The sequence below is a fragment of the Ambystoma mexicanum genome, chromosome 3p, assembly GCF_040938575.1.
Source record: "Ambystoma mexicanum isolate Mex_15411 chromosome 3p, UKY_AmexF1_1, whole genome shotgun sequence".
NCBI classification, from domain to species: Eukaryota; Metazoa; Chordata; class Amphibia; order Caudata; family Ambystomatidae; genus Ambystoma; species Ambystoma mexicanum.
In genome coordinates this window covers 157,344,971-157,362,663 of record NC_090925.1, presented here as the reverse complement: position 1 = coordinate 157,362,663, position 17,693 = coordinate 157,344,971, and the positions used below count along the sequence as shown (strand labels likewise).

The following is a 17,693-nucleotide window of genomic DNA, read 5'->3' as shown; positions in this document are numbered from 1 at the left end:
CTGTATAAGGAAAGAATACACTCTGTCCCTGAGGAAAGAATGAAGGCTAAAGGGAATAAACTCTGAGGTCTTGTGTGAGGGACTACAGCCCTGTGCTTTTGTAGAGGGGACTCAGACACTGTTGATCTGTGGAAGGTAAGAGTACACTTTGTCACTAATGGAGTAATTAAAGCCTTGTGATCCTATGGAGGGCAATACAGTCCTACACTCTACTGGGAGGGAATACAGCCTCGCACTCCTGTGGAAGGCAAGGGAACATTGTTCCCTAGAAAAGGCAGCAATGTTTGGAGGTAGTAATGCCTCTTGCTCCTCTGGGAGGATATACATTTCATTAATCCGGCGGAAGGAAAATAGATCATTTGCCCCCGTGGAAGCAGATCACCTCCATGTTCCTGTTGTGTTCCTCCATGTGGAAGGGAAACAGGGTGGTTGCTCCTGTACAAGAGCAATCGGTGTGCTTCTCTGGAAGAGGAGAAAAAACACTGCTAAGTAGATGGAGCTGAAGCCTGGTGTTTTAGTGAAAGGAACTTTAGCCCTCAGCTTCCATGGGCGAGCAAACTATGTCATTGCACAGAAGATGAGAAGATACTGCACCCTCTGGCGAGATCTAAAACCTCATAATCTGGATGGAGCCAACACTCTGTCCTTGTACGATCCTCGCGTTACTAGGGCAATGTTCAAAGCCTTTGGCTCATGCGGGCGATCACAGTAATCCTTGTGCTTCATGAGGAATGGTGGCTCCCAGTGCCCTTCTGGGCTCTGCTCTTCTTCAGACAGAGCCTTAGGCGCTCTGGACAGCTGTTGATCTCCAGTGATGGTTGCCATTTCTGCATGTACTCAGACCCAACCTCTTCTGAAAAGATGTTCTTTACAGAACGTGTCTTTCACAACGTCACCACTGCACACAGAACTCTGGGAACCTTACTCAGTTACCTGGTGCACAGATCTTCAATCCTTCTTTCTAGATTAAACATCTGGAGAGGTTAGCACCATTCGAATAAGGAAGAAGCAGATGTTGAGACATTGTTTGAGCATAGCCTGGCCAAACAGACTAATATTCCCATTCCAAACATGTCTTTTCATCCTGTAAACGGAGATGATATTTGCCGAACAATTAATACATTGAACCCAACTAACTGCCTGGGTGATCCTTGCCCGTTATCTGTAGTTAAGGAATGTGTTGAGGGGGCACTAGCCCCCTTAATTGATGCTATTGTTAATTGCTTGTTTCAGGGGGGTGCCGTTCCGAAATCTCTGAAAAAGACTTGGATAATTCCAGTGCTAAAAAAACACGATTCATGTATCCATTCCAAAGCTTAAACTAATGGTCAATATCAAATGTCTTGTTTCTGCTCAAAGTATAGGAAAAGGTTCCTTCTTCTCAATTGCAAACCTTTTCTGAAGAACATCGGTTGCTCAGAGATAAACAGTCCAGTTTCAGACGGTCCAGTGGTACTTGGACCACAATCCTTCATCTAAGAGAAAATCTCCTCCTGTTTACTGAGGCACATGGATTCAGAGTACTTATGATTCTCGATCGAGTTGCTGCTGTCAAATCAGTGGATCACTCTATAATGCTGGACAGGCTTGAGTCTCCGGACCGGCTGGGACTCTGAATTGATAAAATCCCATTTACATAACAGAAACCCATCAGTCGAAGTAAATTCTTTTGAATCATTTTGTGCCTGTCTGGTGTGAGGGGTGGAGTATCACAAGGGTCATGTATAGCTCCTACACAATTTGTCATTTCTACATGATCTTCTGACACACAACAGCAAATTATTGAACAACTACGCAGATGATAAACAAATCAAGTCCAGTTCAAGTGGTAGCGTGGAAACCGCCTCGCTCTCATTCACACCCTGTTTAAAAGCATTGCACTTGGATGGGTTATAATTGATTAGGGCTGAATCAACCTACAGCAGAATTCTAGCTGCTGGGTGCCATCAGTCAAAAAGCAAAAATTGAAAAACAGCACTCTTCAATTCTGACGTCAAATACATGCATAAAATCCAAGGACACTGTCCCACATTCCGAGTATGGTGGAATTGCCACTAAAGTACTGCCCAATGGAATTACAGTTACCACCACTTGGTACTGTGGTTTTACAGCAGGATTACAAGTGGTGATAGATGGGTGTAAATCCCCATTCTTTGGAGTCCATAGAGCTCCACGGGAATTTTGAAGGAACTACCGAATTCTGTTGATATTACCGATTTTTAGGTGTTAAAGAGGAGGATTTACCTCCAGCATTTTGCTGAATGTAAATCCTCCCCTTCAAGCCCGAACTCAGGATTTGGTGGCGCGGGAAAAGTGATGGTCCATTACCACCACTTTTTTCCGTGATCCGAAATACTCGGAATGAGGGCCAGTGCATATGTACCCTAGGGGATATGCTTAATGCTTTGGTTTCCAGGAGCACCCAAATGAATGCATTTATCAGTTAATCAAATTATTATCTTATGGTATGAAAACTAGATTGGCCTTTCATGACAGACGCCACATGTGCAAACCACAACTCTCGCAATCCTTGCCACAGAGACTGATTACTGCAATCTTCATTTACTAGGTGCAAATAAAAGCATAATGGCCCGTATTCCAGAGTTACAGAACACAGCTGCCAGAATAGTCCCTAATACCCCTTGGCGAGGCCATACTTCTCTATCCTGCGGAAGCTGCACTGGTTACTACGGAAGGATCATGTTATATTCTAAACCCTCAGGCCAACCCATAGGGCTCTTTATGGGCCACTGCCTGAGCACCTGCAAAATAAAGTGCTCTGGTCTGTTTCAGAAAGGACACTCGGATCTAAACAAAAGGTCTGTTGTCTGTACCATCATATAGGAAAAAATAGCGATGGGACGCTCTTTCTAAGTTCAGGCTCCAATGCTGTGGAATTCACTCTGGGAGGATATTCATAGGCAGAGAAGCTTCTCACTTTTTAAAAGTGTTTGAAGACACATTTGTTTTGAACTCCTTCCTTATCCTTTTAATCTACTGCTTTTCCCTCACTGTACAGCTCTTTGATACCTGTTGGGCTGTCATGTGCTACATAAGATCTAAATGTTCAGTGTTCCTTGGAGGATATTAAATACCTTTCTTGTGATCGACTTTTAATTCCCACGAATAAGATCCCCCAGATTTGCAAGATTTAATGATGTGCCTTGACCTGACCTCTGCCAGCTCAGTACCTTCTCTTCTGTCTTCTAGCACCCGGTAGTGCGCAATGCCCTGTTCTGTCTGGACACAGCCTTCAAGGGCACAACCAATGTCTACACCAAGGCTATCCTGGCTTATGCATTCACGTTGGCTGGAAGGGATGACAAGCGGGCGGAGCTGCTGAAGTCGCTGGATGAGGTTGCTATCAAGAAGGGTAAGTGGAAGGTGGCTCACTAGAACCGGCTGCTCACATCTGCTGGGCTGATGTGCTGAGCCAACATTCACTCCTAATGTTAAATTTCCTGGTTCTGTTTTGACTCACACTTGTTTTTCCTGGGTCTAATTATTGGTTCTCTCATCTTTATTCCTATCAATCGGATCAGCGATGCACTTGGTTCTCCTCCTGCTTCTTGTCCTTATTGCCTTCTTCAGTCTTATTTTAATACGTTGTCTTTGAAGAGTATTTTTCTCTATTTGCATTTTCCTGGTTTTCCTATTTCTTTAGCTTCTTCCTTTCCTCTTAGCCTTACCTGGTATACAGGCACCATTTGTTTTCCCCATTCGCTGTTAATCATGCCATTCATTATAGTTCTTCACTTCCATTGTCTCTCTTGTCAGACATTTTCTCTCTTTTCACACATTTTCTCTAGTTCTCTTTCCTTGTGCTGGCCCCTGCTTCCATATGCTGTCCTAATGCCGCTGTGCCCTGCACATGTATGCAATTCACCTTTACATACTGTGCTAGTATTCCTGTGATTTCCGATTCTTCAGGCTCCCTCCATCTGTTCAGCTCTTTTGTGTGCCTCCTTGTTTGCCCTTTCTCAGTCTGTTCTGCCTATTCCATCTTCTTCTCTCCCATGTTGAAGTCTATTTCTCCAGCTGTGTTGCTTACTTAATGTTCTCCTTCTGGTTCCTGTGCTCTCTTCTAAAGTGCTAGCAATGGACATTGAAGTATTAGATTTAGGAGAACAATAGCTGTCAGCAGAGCAAGGATGGCCCCATGTACACATCCCAGAAGAATTCATATGTATCCCTGTTTATACATTGGCCCTTCTCACTGGTATTTGGCAGGGACTTCAGAACAATGTCCTTTAAAGCTTGGCCTCCCTTTGGGGGAATCCCCTCTATGGATGCACAGTATTCATGTGCCCACCTAATTCTTGCCTGTTCTCTGAATTGCCTGCCTCCTGTGATCAGAGGAAGAGCATGGCCACCCCATAGGCAAACCCCCAGAGTGCCAGCCTTCTCCACTAAGATACATCAGACTATAACCTTTCTGAGGGATGGATCTCTTTTTTTTCCTTAAGATGGGTCCAAACACTGGGAACGCATTAAGGATACCAAAGACGAGGAGCCATTACCCTTCTTCCGGTTCCACCCACACGCTCCCTCCGCTGAGGTTGAAATGACAGGCTACGTCCTGCTGGCTCGCCTCTCCAAGCATCCCGTCTCCAAGGAGGATCTGAAAGAGTCTTCTCAGATTGTGAGATGGATGTCAAAGCAGCAGAACGCCCAGGGAGGTTTTCGGTCCACGCAGGTGGGTGTGAAGTGTAAGTCTGTGTGTGTATGTGTGGATCCCTGCCACCTACTATCAGCCAGCCTATCTCCTCAATATATGACCATAACAGAGTGTAGTGCCCTGATCTATCTTTCTGTGCCCCTGGACCTGCCTTCCAGGGACGGAGTGGAACTGTGTGTGAGCTGCGGCTTCTCACTTGATTCTTCCTTCCATGTCACATCTCCTATTCACTCCACCATTTCATACTCTCCAGCTTCTTAAACTTTCCCAGTATTCCCAGCAGATGGAGAGGGCCTCAGGACTCATTCTACAATCCATGTTTTCTACATGCTTTCATTTTACAGAACCTGTGCTGTAACAATACTCTAGGGAAATAGAAACCCATGTGCCCAAATTCGTGGCCTTTTAAGGAAGGACCAACAGCATTTTTGAATGGTGGGATCCAGGAGAAAATGCTGCACCTAATTCTTCAACTAAATTCTTCAAATGGACTTGGCGGTGGGTTTAGCGAGTTGCGAAACCTCCATTGTGAAACCTTGCTGGTGGCGGCAAATACTGAAGCATGTTAATTAGCAGGCTCAGGGAAGGCCTGGGTGCAGGGAGTGACAATGGAGACCAAATGCCGACACCTCTTTGTAATGCAATGTGTCAACTTGGTACTAACACGCCTCCTTGTTAAGAAAGGGCAGTGACTGTTCTGTCTGGAACCACTCGTTTCAGAGCAGGGAAGTATGTGAATTGTAGGAGACGAAGGTCTGCCTGCAACCCCGTACTTCAAAGGTGGTCCATGTTGTGATCAAGCGCCGCATAGGGCTCAGTTAATTAAGGGAGACACTTTGATGTACAACAACAGGAAGATGGGTGGCGCTTGGAAGTATATGTTGTCATCCTTCCCCTGTATGTTGCCAAGCACCCTGGTTCTGGCCTGAGGCATCAATGAAGATTGTTGATGAGGACTCAGGATTGGTCCATTAATGTGGGTTTAGCCTACACCAATCGCTGGGGATCATTTGGCTTTAAAAGAGGGCTGAAGCCCTCACTTAGCAGATCATCTGACGACTTTGCAAGGAGTAAGAAGGACTCTTTGGACCCGAGCTGAAGGTACAGTCTACCTTACATCTTCTGCCAGTGAAGGAGGGCCAGGAGTTCCAAGATGGAAGCAAGATTCCTCCCCTAAACATCTCCCAGGGAACATGGGGAGATACCAGACTCAGGGGAACTGTCCCGCAGCTCCAGTACCGGTACCCAGCCAGCAGGCAGAGCGTGCCCTGCTAGGTTATGACAGCAAGCTTCCTAGGTGGGAAGCGCCGGAGATTCTCTGGACAAAGAAGTAGGCCGTTGACTGCTAACACCATCCTGAGCTTTGGGCCGTCCACCTTGAAAGGACATGAGTCCTGCGAAGAAGCTAAGAGGAGTGCCACACAAGCATCATCCAGTGTCCCTCTTTTTAAGGACAATTCTGAGACAGTCGAATCCTCGAACTGCATCTGGCTGCTCCACTGATTGTTGTCACGCCGCAGTTACCAGAGCCGTCTGAGATGCATTCCAGATCCGCCAACCTGCACAGAGACAACGATTCTTGGCCCGAGACGCAGTGCCGGACAGCCTGCAGACGCCTGTCCAGCCTCGCTTGCCGAATTGCCTGCCGCCTGGTAACCACAGCTGTCTCCCACCACTACCTCTGTCTCAAGGGCTACGAAGCACCCTGTAACCACCTCAACACTGTCGAGTACCAAGAACTTTTTCAGCACCAGGTACATTGTGGTTCTTGCCCGCTGGTCCTTCTCTGAAGGCCCCTAGAGACAGTTATGACCCTTTACCCTTTGGTGCTGAAACCGAATAATATTGAACTATAAGACTGATTACTTTACCAACTACCCTCCTGTCAGTATCCAGAGTGCATCCCTTTCCTTTGTGAAACTGTCTGTCCTCTGTGTCCCTTTACATTGAGGGTTGTAATTGTAGTGTGCTAGAACTGTATGTTGTAGTAATGATAAAGTACATATTTTTATACAGCCTTGACTGGACAGTCCTTTTTATCATTGGGTAATAACTGTATTTTCTCTGTGTTGCAACTAACCAACGATCCACGACCTTGCAGAGATGATCCTGCCGTTCCGTCCATTTTGCCGAAATTGGACAAGGAGGTCTTATAATTTACTTATATACAAATGTGTTTGGATCCCTTCTGCTGTACTAGAGGTGTGGGATTGATTGATGGTTTGGAAACCAATATTCATCCCTGGACCACTGGTGCCTGGAAGTTGATTTCTTACATTGTTGGCAAGCAGTCAGATCATTTGGAGCATTGTGCACAGCTTAGTCACCCAACGATAAAAGTACTGTTGCAGACAACGTTTAGTCACTGCTAGGTAATAGAAATAATCATGGAGCTTCACATGGAGACTATAAAAGGCATGACCAAGGATGTCCTGTGCGCTTAATGTCAAGAGAGGGGACTTCCCCAAGATTGGAGAGAAGACCCCAGGGGATGGACTAGGCCTGTGTACCAGAACGGACAAGACCTTCTGAAGGGGGTAAATTACGAGGATGACCGCATGAGCAGTGTTTCTCGTCATCATCCCGCCATGGGGCAAGTGTGGTTTCTCAACACTCAAGAGTGTTAGTGAGGACAGGGACTGGTGCGGCATCCCGCAGGTCCCAGGCCTCAGCACAGTCTCTAATTGGGCCAGTAATTGTTCCAGCTATTAATGAGGTAGCGGCTAGAAAGCTCCTGCTCAAGGAGAGGAGACTAGCGCTAGAGGAACAGAAACAGTGGCACAAGGTCACCATAGAGCTGCGCAAGCTGGCGCTTGAAGAACAGCTAGCAAGAACAGCAGTCTTGGCTCAAACCAGAGTGCCTGGGGCAAGCCCCGACGGCACATCCTCAACGATTTAGTACAGGCTTATGAAGTGGGGAAGGATATTTTTGACTGGTTTGAAGTGCTCAAGATGGCATTCCAGCTGCAGGAGGTGGATGAGGTACTGGGGGGTGCAGCCCTGATGAGTCGCTTACCGACACCAGGGACTGATGCAATTCTTCAGTTAACTCCTGAGGAAAGGCTCATTTATGAGAGCATGAATGCAGCCCTCCACAGGAACTTCTGTAAAACTGCAGAACAGTATCTCAAAAGCTTCAGAGAGCATGGAAAGAAAAGTGGGCAAACATTTTAAGAGCTCACACACTTGTAGTTGAAATATGAGTGGGTGGGTGACTGGTAACAAAGTTGACACATTTAAAGGGATGTACTATTTGATGGCGTGTGAGCATGTATTGAAAAATTGTGAGGTTGACCTACACCAGCATCTTATGGACAAGACTATCACAGACCCTAGGGAGCTTGCAATGGGTGATGACTCGTTTGTGAGTACTCAAGTCCAGACAAGGACTCAGGCAAGCAAATCAAACCGGAACAGAAATCAGCAAACAAAAAAGTAAACAAGGATGGGAAGGACAAAGGTCCAACTCAACCCTATTCCAAGTCAGGTCCCAAAAAAAGCAAAGGGAAACCCCCACACCTTAGTTCAGCTGTGCACACAGAAAAGAAGAGCATGGGCACCCCTAACACTGGGACACCTGCATTCTCACCACCCAAATGTTGTTTCTTGTGCAAGGAGCTCGGCCATGGGAAAGGGGATCCTGCTTGCAAGGGCCTAGCCAAGCAAGCCATAGTGAATGTTGGACTAATGGAGGAGGCCATCATTAGTGTGGGGCTCTCAGAGGAGGATTTCCCACTAGGCCAGGTAGTGGCCGAATGTAGATTGGTTACATTGAGTGGGAATGGTACCGGATCTCCAGAAGAGACCCCAGTTGCCAATAATACTCAACTCTATCTAGAGCATGTGTACATCAATGGACACAAAACACTTGCAGTCCGAGACACCGTGGCTAGCGTCACCTCTGTCAGCCGACAGTTGGTACAGCCAGGCCAGTATATTGATGGGCCTGAGTTGCGGGTAAGTGGATTTGTAAATTCCCCTTGGTGATAGTAGAGTTCAGCTGGTGAGGTGTAACGACCCAGCGCCTTGTTGCGGTGAAAGACTCCATCCCTGTCCCATGTCTGTTGGGTAATGAGCTTCCTGATCCCGATAAAGTCGCAGCAGCTACACAATCGAGGGCCAAAGATGGCCGGTCGCCCCTATTCCAGACTACTGAGTTGCCTACTCCTGTGGGAGACGGACTAGTAGCCACGCAGGACCCTACTTTGGTAGCAGGGGACACCGTGACTTCAGAGTTGGTTGGCACAGCGCAGGAAACTGAGGTGAGGACCAGGTGAGCACAGATCTTAAGGTTCTGCCCAAGCTGAATGAGTTTGCATCAGCTGGGGGCCTGATCAGACCGACTCCTTCACAGCCCAGAAAGAGTGTCCCACTCTGGCAGGTCTGTGGAAGCAGGCAGAGGAGCAGACTAAGCGGGAGGTCCCTGGACTTTTCAACGTGTACAGGGAGGATGGGCTCCTCTACAGTGAGCCCAAGGATTCTGAGGGCGAGTATACCAGAATGTTGGTGGTTCCCAATCCCACAGAAAGTTCCTTTTGGATTTGGTTTATAAAATTCCTCAAGCGGGTCACTTGGGAGTGACTAAGACATCAGACCGGTTGTCTCCGCACTTTTACTGGCCGCAGTTTGGCGTAAAAGTTAAGGAATATGTCCGACCATGCCTAACTTGTCAAGCTTCTGGCAAGTCAAGGGGTGCCACAAAGGCCCACTTAGTTCCACTACCCCTGGTTGGACGGCATTTTGAGAGAATATGCATGGATATTGTGGGTCAAGGAACTAATATATCTTGGTGGTGGTGGACCACGCCACAAGATATCCTGAGGCTGTCCCTCTGAGGAGCATCAAAGTCCCTAGGGTTGCAAAGGCTCTGACTGGGATATTCTCCTTTCCTGGATTCCCCTAGAAAATCGTTTCTGACAGGAGATCAAACTTCATATCAGAATATATGAAAGATATGTGGGAAGAGTGTGGAGTCACCTTCCGGTTCTCTACCTCCTTTCATACACAAACCAATGGGCTTGTTGAGCAGTTCAACAAGACCAAGAAAGGCATAATAGGTGGCTTGGAAGAGCACCTTTGGAGAAAATGGGATATTCTCCTGCCATGCCTTCTGTTCGCCTACAGGATGGTGCCACAGAACAGAGTAGGGTTTAGCCCCTTTGAAATTTTGTTTGGACACCCTGTACGAGGTTCCCTCAGTCTAGTGAAGATGGGATGGGAAAACATACCCTCATCCCAATCACAAGATGTGGTGGACTATGTACTTGGCCTTCAGTCTAGAATAGCAAAGGCCATGGAACAGTCAACAAAAAATCTAAGGGCCAGACAGGAGCTGATGGAGCACTGGCATGACCAAAATGCCTCAATGACAGTCTATTCTCCAGGCCACAGTGTCAGGAGTGCCAGGCCAGTGGGTTTGAATTATGGAGCCTGTCAAACCCAGTCAAACCCAGTGCCCTTCAGGACAAGTGGACTGGGCCTTACTGTGTGCTGGAAAAGTTCAGTGAGGTTAATTATCTCATTAATGTGAAAGGACCTAAACAGATGTGCAGGGTCTTTCACGTCAACCAGCTAAAACCCCATTATAGCCGGGATGACTTGGTCATGGCGTTAGTGATTGATGGAGAGACTGAGGAGGAGGCCGATCCCCTCCCAGACCTCCTGCACACTGAAGCCACAGATGGGTCAGTTGAAGGTATCAACCTTGCAACGGACCTGTCAGAACAGCAACTGACAGACTGTTGCCATTTACTGGGAAAGTTTGATGGTCTGTTTTCGCTGACTACCAGTTGCACAGATTGATGCACCCATGATGTGGACACTATAGGCAGTAAGACTGTGAAGTGTAGAATTCACTGCATGTCAGATAAGGTCAGGGACAGCATCAAGGAGGAAGTTTCCAAGATGTTGTCTCTAAGTGTGAAATAGCCATCCCACAACCCCTGGGCTAGCCCAGTGGTACTGGTCCCTAGAAAGACCAGCAGTGGGATGACTGAAGTTTGCTTTTTGTGGACTACAGGGGGCTCAATTCTGTCACAAAGACAGATACTCATCCCATTCCTCGGGCAGATGAGCTCATTGACATGCTCGGTGCTGCCAAGTACATTTTGACCTCACAGCGGGGTATTGGCAGGTTGACTTGACAGATTGAGCGAAAGAGAGGTCGGCATTCTCAACCCCGGAAGGACATTATCAGTTCACTATGATGCCCTTTGGATTGAAGAATGCCCCTGCCACTTTTCAGAGGATGGTTAACCAGGTCTTGCCTGGGCTGGAAAACTTCAGTGTTGCCTATCTAGATGACATTGCCGTGTTCAGACACACCTGGGAGGATCATCTATCTGACCTGAAACATGTGCTTCAGGCACTGCAGAAAGCAGGCCTCACTATGAGGGCTATGAAGTGGCAGATAGCGCAGGGTACCATGACTAACCTAGGACACCTGGTCGGCGGAGGTAAGAAACAACCTCTTGAAGCAAAGGTACAGGCTGTGAAGGATTGGGACATCCCCACCACCCAGACGCAGGTGAGAGCCTTTCTAGGTCTCACCGGGTACTACGGTCGTTCATCAGAGGGAATGGGAGCATTGCCATTCCTCTGGATGATGTAACAAACAAAAATATACCAAAGAAGGTAACTTGGATCCCCGCCTGTCAAACCACCTTTCAGGATTTAAAGTTTGGATTCTGCAGGACCCCAGTTCTGAAAGTGCCATACTATGGTCAGGAATTCATTATCCAGACAGACGCCTGCGATTTTGGGATTGGAGCACTGTTAGCACAGCTGAACTCTGAAGGGGTAGAGCAACCTGTCCCCTACATTAGCAGTTGGTTGACAAAAAGGGAAAAGAAGTGGGCTATCCTAGAAAAAGAGGTGTATGCTGTTGTGTGGGCCATTAAGAAGCTGAAACCCTACATCGTTGGGTCTCACTTTACGATCCAGAACGACCATATGCCTCTGCGATGGTTAATGGCCATGCAACGGGAGAATCCTAGGCTTTTGCAGTGGGCTAAATCCCTACAGGTATTAGATATGGACATCCAGCACAAGCCAGACTCAGCTTACCAACGCCGCCCTCCTCTGTCATGCGTAGCTGGCACCTGACAGCCGTGGGCACATCAAAACTCCTTTGGCCATGGGCAGCCTGATTAGAATTTCAAGACACCATGGATTTGCATCTCTGTTGTGAAACCTTGCTGGTGGCTGCAAATCCTGAAGAATGTTAATTTGCAGGCCTCAGGGAAGGCCTGTGTGCAGGGAGTGACAATGGAGACCAAACGCCAGACACCTCTTTGTAATGCAATGTGTCAACTTGGTACTAACACCCTTCCTTGGTATGAAAAGGGCAGTGAATGTCCTGTCTGTACCACTCCTTTCAGAGCAGGGAAGTATTTGAAGGCGAAGAGGAGGCAAAAGTCTGCCTGCAACCCCCTACTTCAAAAGAGGCCCATGTTGTGATCAAGCACCGTATAAGGCTCAGTTAATTAGGGATACACTTTGTGGTACAGCATACCGGAAGATGGGTGGGACTTAGAAGTATATGTCATCATCCTTCCCCGTCTGTTGCCAAGCACCCTGGTTCTGACCTGAAGCTTCACCGAAGATCGTTGGTGGGGACACAGGATTGGTTTATTAAGGTGGGCCTAGCCTACACCAATCGCTGGGGCCCATTTGGCTTTAAAAGAGGGCTGACCTCCTCACTTAGCAGATCTTGTGAAGACTTTGCAAGGAGTAAGAAGAAGGACTCATTTGGACCTGAGTTGAAGGAACAGTCTACCTTACATCTTCCGCCAGTGAAGGAAGCCAGGAGTTCCAAGTGGGATGCAATATCCCTCCCTTAAACATCTCTCAGGGAACAGAGGGAGATACCTGACTCAGAGGACCCATCCAGCAGCTCCAGAACGGTACCCAGCAAGCACACAGCGTGCCCTGCTAGGTTCTGACAGCAAGATTCCTAGGTGGGATGTGCTGGAGAGTCTCTGGACAAAGGACACGTCTGTTGCCTGCTAACACCCTCCTGCGCTTTTGGCCATCTGATTCAAACGACACAAGCCCTGTAAATAAGTTAAGTGGAGTGCCACACAAGCATAATCCAGCATCCATCTTTTTAAGCACAATTTCAAGACAGTCGATTCCTCGAAACGCATCCAGCTGCACTACTGACTGTTGTCACGGCACAGTCATGAGAGCCGTCCGAGATGCCTCGACCAGCATTCCAGATCCCCGAACCTGCACAGAGACAACAATTCTTGGCCCCAAGCTGCCGTGCCGGACAGTCTGCAGACGACCGTCCAGCTTGTCGAACTGCCTGTCACCTGGTACCTGCAACTGTCTCCCACCACTAACTCTGTCTCAAGGGCTGCAAAGCACACTGGAACTGCCTTGACGCTGTCGAGCACCATGAACTTCTTCAGCACCAGGTACATTGTGGTTCTGCCCGCCTGGTCCTTCTCTGAGGGCTCCTAGAGACAGTTACGACCCTTTGCCCCTTTGGTGCTGAAACCAAATATTCCTGAACTATAAAACTGATTACTTTACCAACTACCCTCCTGTCAGTATTCAGAGTGCATCCCTTTCTTTGTGAAACTGTCTGTCCTATGTGTTCCTTTGGAGTGGGGGTTGTAATTGTAGTGTGCTGGAGCTGTCTGTCTTAGTAATAATAAAGGAAATATTTTTATCCAACCTTGACTGGACAGTCCCTTTTATCATTGGGTAATAATTATGTTTTTTTCTGTGTTGCAACTAACCAATGATACACGCAACAATAAGCCTGCCGTTCCGTCCACGTTACCCAGTACCCGAATTGGACAAGGAGGTCTTATAATTTACTTGTATTCCAATCTGTTCAGATCCCTTCAGGTGTACTAGAGGTGTGGGGTTGATTGATGGTTTAGAAACCGATATTCATCTTTGGACCACTGGTGCCCCAGAAGTTGATTTGTCACAACCTCCTCTCAGCCAACCAGAATGTTTAGAGGGCAGACAATAACTATTGGTATTGACTGCGATCTGAACATTCGGTTTTCAAAAGCAGACAGGGAAACAACAATGAAATTTCCAGGCACGGTACCTTTCACCAAGACATTCCCTCCATGAGAACACCTTTGTTTATGCAACATCCTATTTAACAGACAAAAGATAAAACTAAAACATGGTAAAAATCCAAATATATGCTTGTGTTAAACAGGTTTTAGGTCAAACGAGTTTGTAATTAAAATGCTTAATTTATGTGAGCAACTAGGATTTTTCAATATGACAAAATAAAACCACATTTAATTTGCTAACGAAGTTGCCTATTTACTTTACCCAGTATTAAAATAACGTGTTTTACTTCACCACCTAACCTCATAAACATGTATAGCTACTACCACTGTTTGCTAGTAGCGTTTTACAGCTCTAGAATGGTCATTATCGCTTTGCATAATGACCCTTACCCACCCTATATCCCCTGGATTTGCTTCGGCCCATAACTTGTTAGCGGGTTATTATCCCGAGATAATGACCCATCTCAATTTATATGGCTATATTATTTGATGTGAATGCATAACAAAAGCAGTAACTGGCTATAATATACTAAATAAATAAATAAATAAACATAATAGAAATATAATAAATAGTAAAAGGCAAAAGGGCATAGAAATTAAAAACACACAGAAAAAAGGAAAATAAAATGAAGTAGTAGCAATTAAAGGGTACTAAAGGGGACAGTACAGGGCAGAAATGTGGGGTTGTGCACCATTAAATATTAGTGAAGGTAGGAAATGTACTGTGAGAAATATTTTAAAAATGTTACTACACATTTAAACTATCATTAATATGTGCTGTGTGGCCAGCGGGTAAATGTACATACAATCTCATTTAATTGATACAAAAAAAACACTTGCACAGACCCTTCTGTTATTGCGTGTCTTTTACTGCACCCAATTCCAAAAAATAATTGCACCCATGCTATATGTTAACCATCTCTGCTTCCTCTTCCCCCCTTCACTGCTCTAAACCAGGACACATGCGTGGCCTTCCAAGGAATGGCGGTCTACGGCGAAGCCACCTTTGTGAAGAATGGGGCGAGTGCTGTGACAGTGCGCTGTGAAGCCAAGGTCGAGACACAGTTCCACGTGGACGATGGCAACCGGCTCCTTCTCCAGAAAGCCAAACTGCCGCATGTTCCAGGAAAGTACATTGCAGAGGTGCAGGGCAACGGATGCGTCTACGCACAGGTGGGTTCACCCTGGTACGCCACAGTAATGGAGAGTGGGGGGAGCATGGGCGTAAGAGTGACCCAGAATGGCAGAATGCAGGGCTGGAATTAAGCTACGGGGAAGCGGGTGTCTTGGGGGTACTGCCAGTACCGAGGGACTAGATTGGGCATTTCAGTTTGTTACCTCTGATAGTCCTTCTGACCAGGGTGCAATTAAACCAACCAGCAGTCGAAAGTTTGAACCCCCACCACAGCCAGAATTTTAACATTTTGCACAGGTGACTGGTGATGGCCACCCACTGGTGTGCAGTTCAATGCCAGCAACTTCACAAGACAGGTGGAATATGTTGGTATCAGATTTGCATAAAGAGAAAGTCAGAAACCCTCTTGAGAGGCACACAAGCTAATACCCACTCCGTCCCATGCTACTAGCTCGCTTTCCACTCTGGCCTTTCAGAGTCAATAGCTAATTGGGGTACCCTCATTTTTCAGGTGACCAGATTTTAAAAATAACATGATGGGAAAGGCCATACAAGCAGGACTTCAGCAAAGGGCTTTGGCTTCCATGACATCACTATTAGGCAGTAGGCACCATGACTGCACTTCAGTAGTGGGCAGTAGGCACCACGACTGCACTTCAGCAGTGGGCAGTGGCACAATGCCTGCACTTCAGAAGTGGCAGTAGCTAGCATGACTGCACTTCACTATTAGGCAGTAGGTACCATGACTGTGCTTCAGTAGTGGGCAGTGGCTACCATGACTGCACTTCAATAGTGGGCCGTGGCTACCATGACTGCATTTTAGTAGTGGGCAGTGGAAACAATGACTTCACTTCACTAGTGGATAGTAGCCACCATGACTGCACTTCTCTAGTGGGCAGTGGCTGCCATGACTACACTTCAGCAGTGGACAGTGGATAGGATGACTGCACTTCACTAGTGGGCAATGGAATCCATAAATAAACTTCAGTAGAGGGCAGTGACTATCATGACTGCACTTCACTAGTTGGCCGGGGCTACCATGACAGCACTTCACTAGTGGGCAATGAATACCATAAATAAACTTCAGTAGTGGGCAGTGACTATCATGACTGCACTTCACTAGTTGGCAGGGGCTACCATGACAGCACTTCACTAGTGGGCAATGAATACCATAAATACACTTCAGTAATGGGCAGTAACCACCATGACTGCACTTCACTAGTGGACAGTGGCTACCATGACAGCCTTCACTAGTGGGCAATGGATACCATAAATAAACTTCAGTAGTGGGCAGTGACTATCATGACTGCACTTCACTAGTTGGCAGGGGCTACCATGACAACGTTTCAGTAGTGGGCAGTGGCTGCCATGACTACACTTCAGTAATGGCCAGAGGCTACCATGAGTACACTTTACTAATGTGCAGTGGCTACCATGACTGCACTTCACTAGTGGGCAGTAGCCACCATGACAGCACTTCACTAGTGGGCAATGAATACCATAAACCTCAGTAGTGGCCAGTGACTAGCATGACTGCTCTTACTAGTGGGCAGTGGCTGCCATGACTACAATTTAATAGTGGTCAGTGGCTACCTTGACTGCACTTCACTAGTGGGCAGTAGCCACCATGAAAGCACTCCACTAGTGGGCAATGAATACCATAAATAAACTTCAGTAGTGGGCAGTGACTAGCATGACTGCACTTACTATTCAGCAGTGGCCACCATGACTACACTTTAGTAGTCCGCAGTGGCTACCATGACTGCACTTAACAAGTGGGCAGTAGCCACCATGACAACACTTCACTAGTGGGCAATGAATACCATAAATAAACTTCAGTAGTGGGCAGTGACTAGCATGACTGCACTTTAGTAGTCAGCAGTGGCTACCATCACATTTCAGTAGTGGGCAGTGGCTGCCATGACTACACTTTAGTAGTGGCGAGTGGCTACCTTGTCTGCACTTCACTAGTGGGCAGTAGCCACCATGAGAGCACTTCACTAGTGGGCAGTGACTAGCATGACTGCACTTCACTAGTTGGCAGGGGCTACCATGACTACACTTCAGTAGTCGGCAGTGGCTACCATGACTGCACTTCACTAGTGGGCAGTAGCCACCATGACTACACTTCAGCAGTGGACAGTGGACAGGGTGACTGCACTTCACTAGTGGGCAGTAGCCACCATGACTACACTTCAGCAGTGGGCAGTGGCTAAATGACTGCACTTCACTAGTGGGCAGTAGCCACCATGACTACACTTCAGCAGTGGACATTGGACAGGGTGACTGCACTTCAGTAATGAGCAGCAGCCACCATAACTACACTTTATTAGTGGGGGGAAAGTGGGTTTTGGTGTTCAGTCATTGGTTGCATATACACTGTGTGGATATGGCTGTGACAGTAAGCATGTTCAAAACAAAGGAATCTTTGCTCTGATTGCTGCTTCAGGCTTCATAATGGCACACACAATTAATAACAGGTGAAGTTAACTGAAGGTTAGGTTTGAGTCCACCCCTGGGTGGCTAACTGTGTTAAGGCAAAATTCACCAAATTCCCAAACTATATTTGGTTTATAATTATTAGTAAATATGTTTTATGATTGTGAACTCTACTATGATTGATTTTGATCTGTTATGTTTAGGATTCCTAGAAAACCAGGAGCACAATAAATAAATAAATTCATACATAACTACAGATATTAGTAAAAGAGTGAGTTGTGAGTATTTCTGCTGGTGGTCAACCTCCCTTTCCTCAATCCCAGCTTGGGGTTACAGAGGGCTCAATTCTGGGACGTCTGGTCACTCTACCCGGTCATTTCAGTTATGGGCCAGGCAC

At 46.9% G+C, this 17,693-nt stretch overlaps 1 protein-coding gene across 1 annotated transcript in view; it reads left to right on the top strand.

The window, feature by feature from the left end:
- Positions 1-17,693, top strand: part of LOC138580190 (alpha-2-macroglobulin-like) — a 273,947-nt gene that overhangs the window by 208,714 nt on the left and 47,540 nt on the right. The window contains exons 28-30 of the mRNA XM_069650527.1: positions 3,211-3,373; positions 4,467-4,696; positions 14,680-14,895. Of these exons, the coding sequence (XP_069506628.1) occupies positions 3,211-3,373; positions 4,467-4,696; positions 14,680-14,895 (609 nt within the window). The remainder of the gene's footprint in view (positions 1-3,210; positions 3,374-4,466; positions 4,697-14,679; positions 14,896-17,693) is intronic.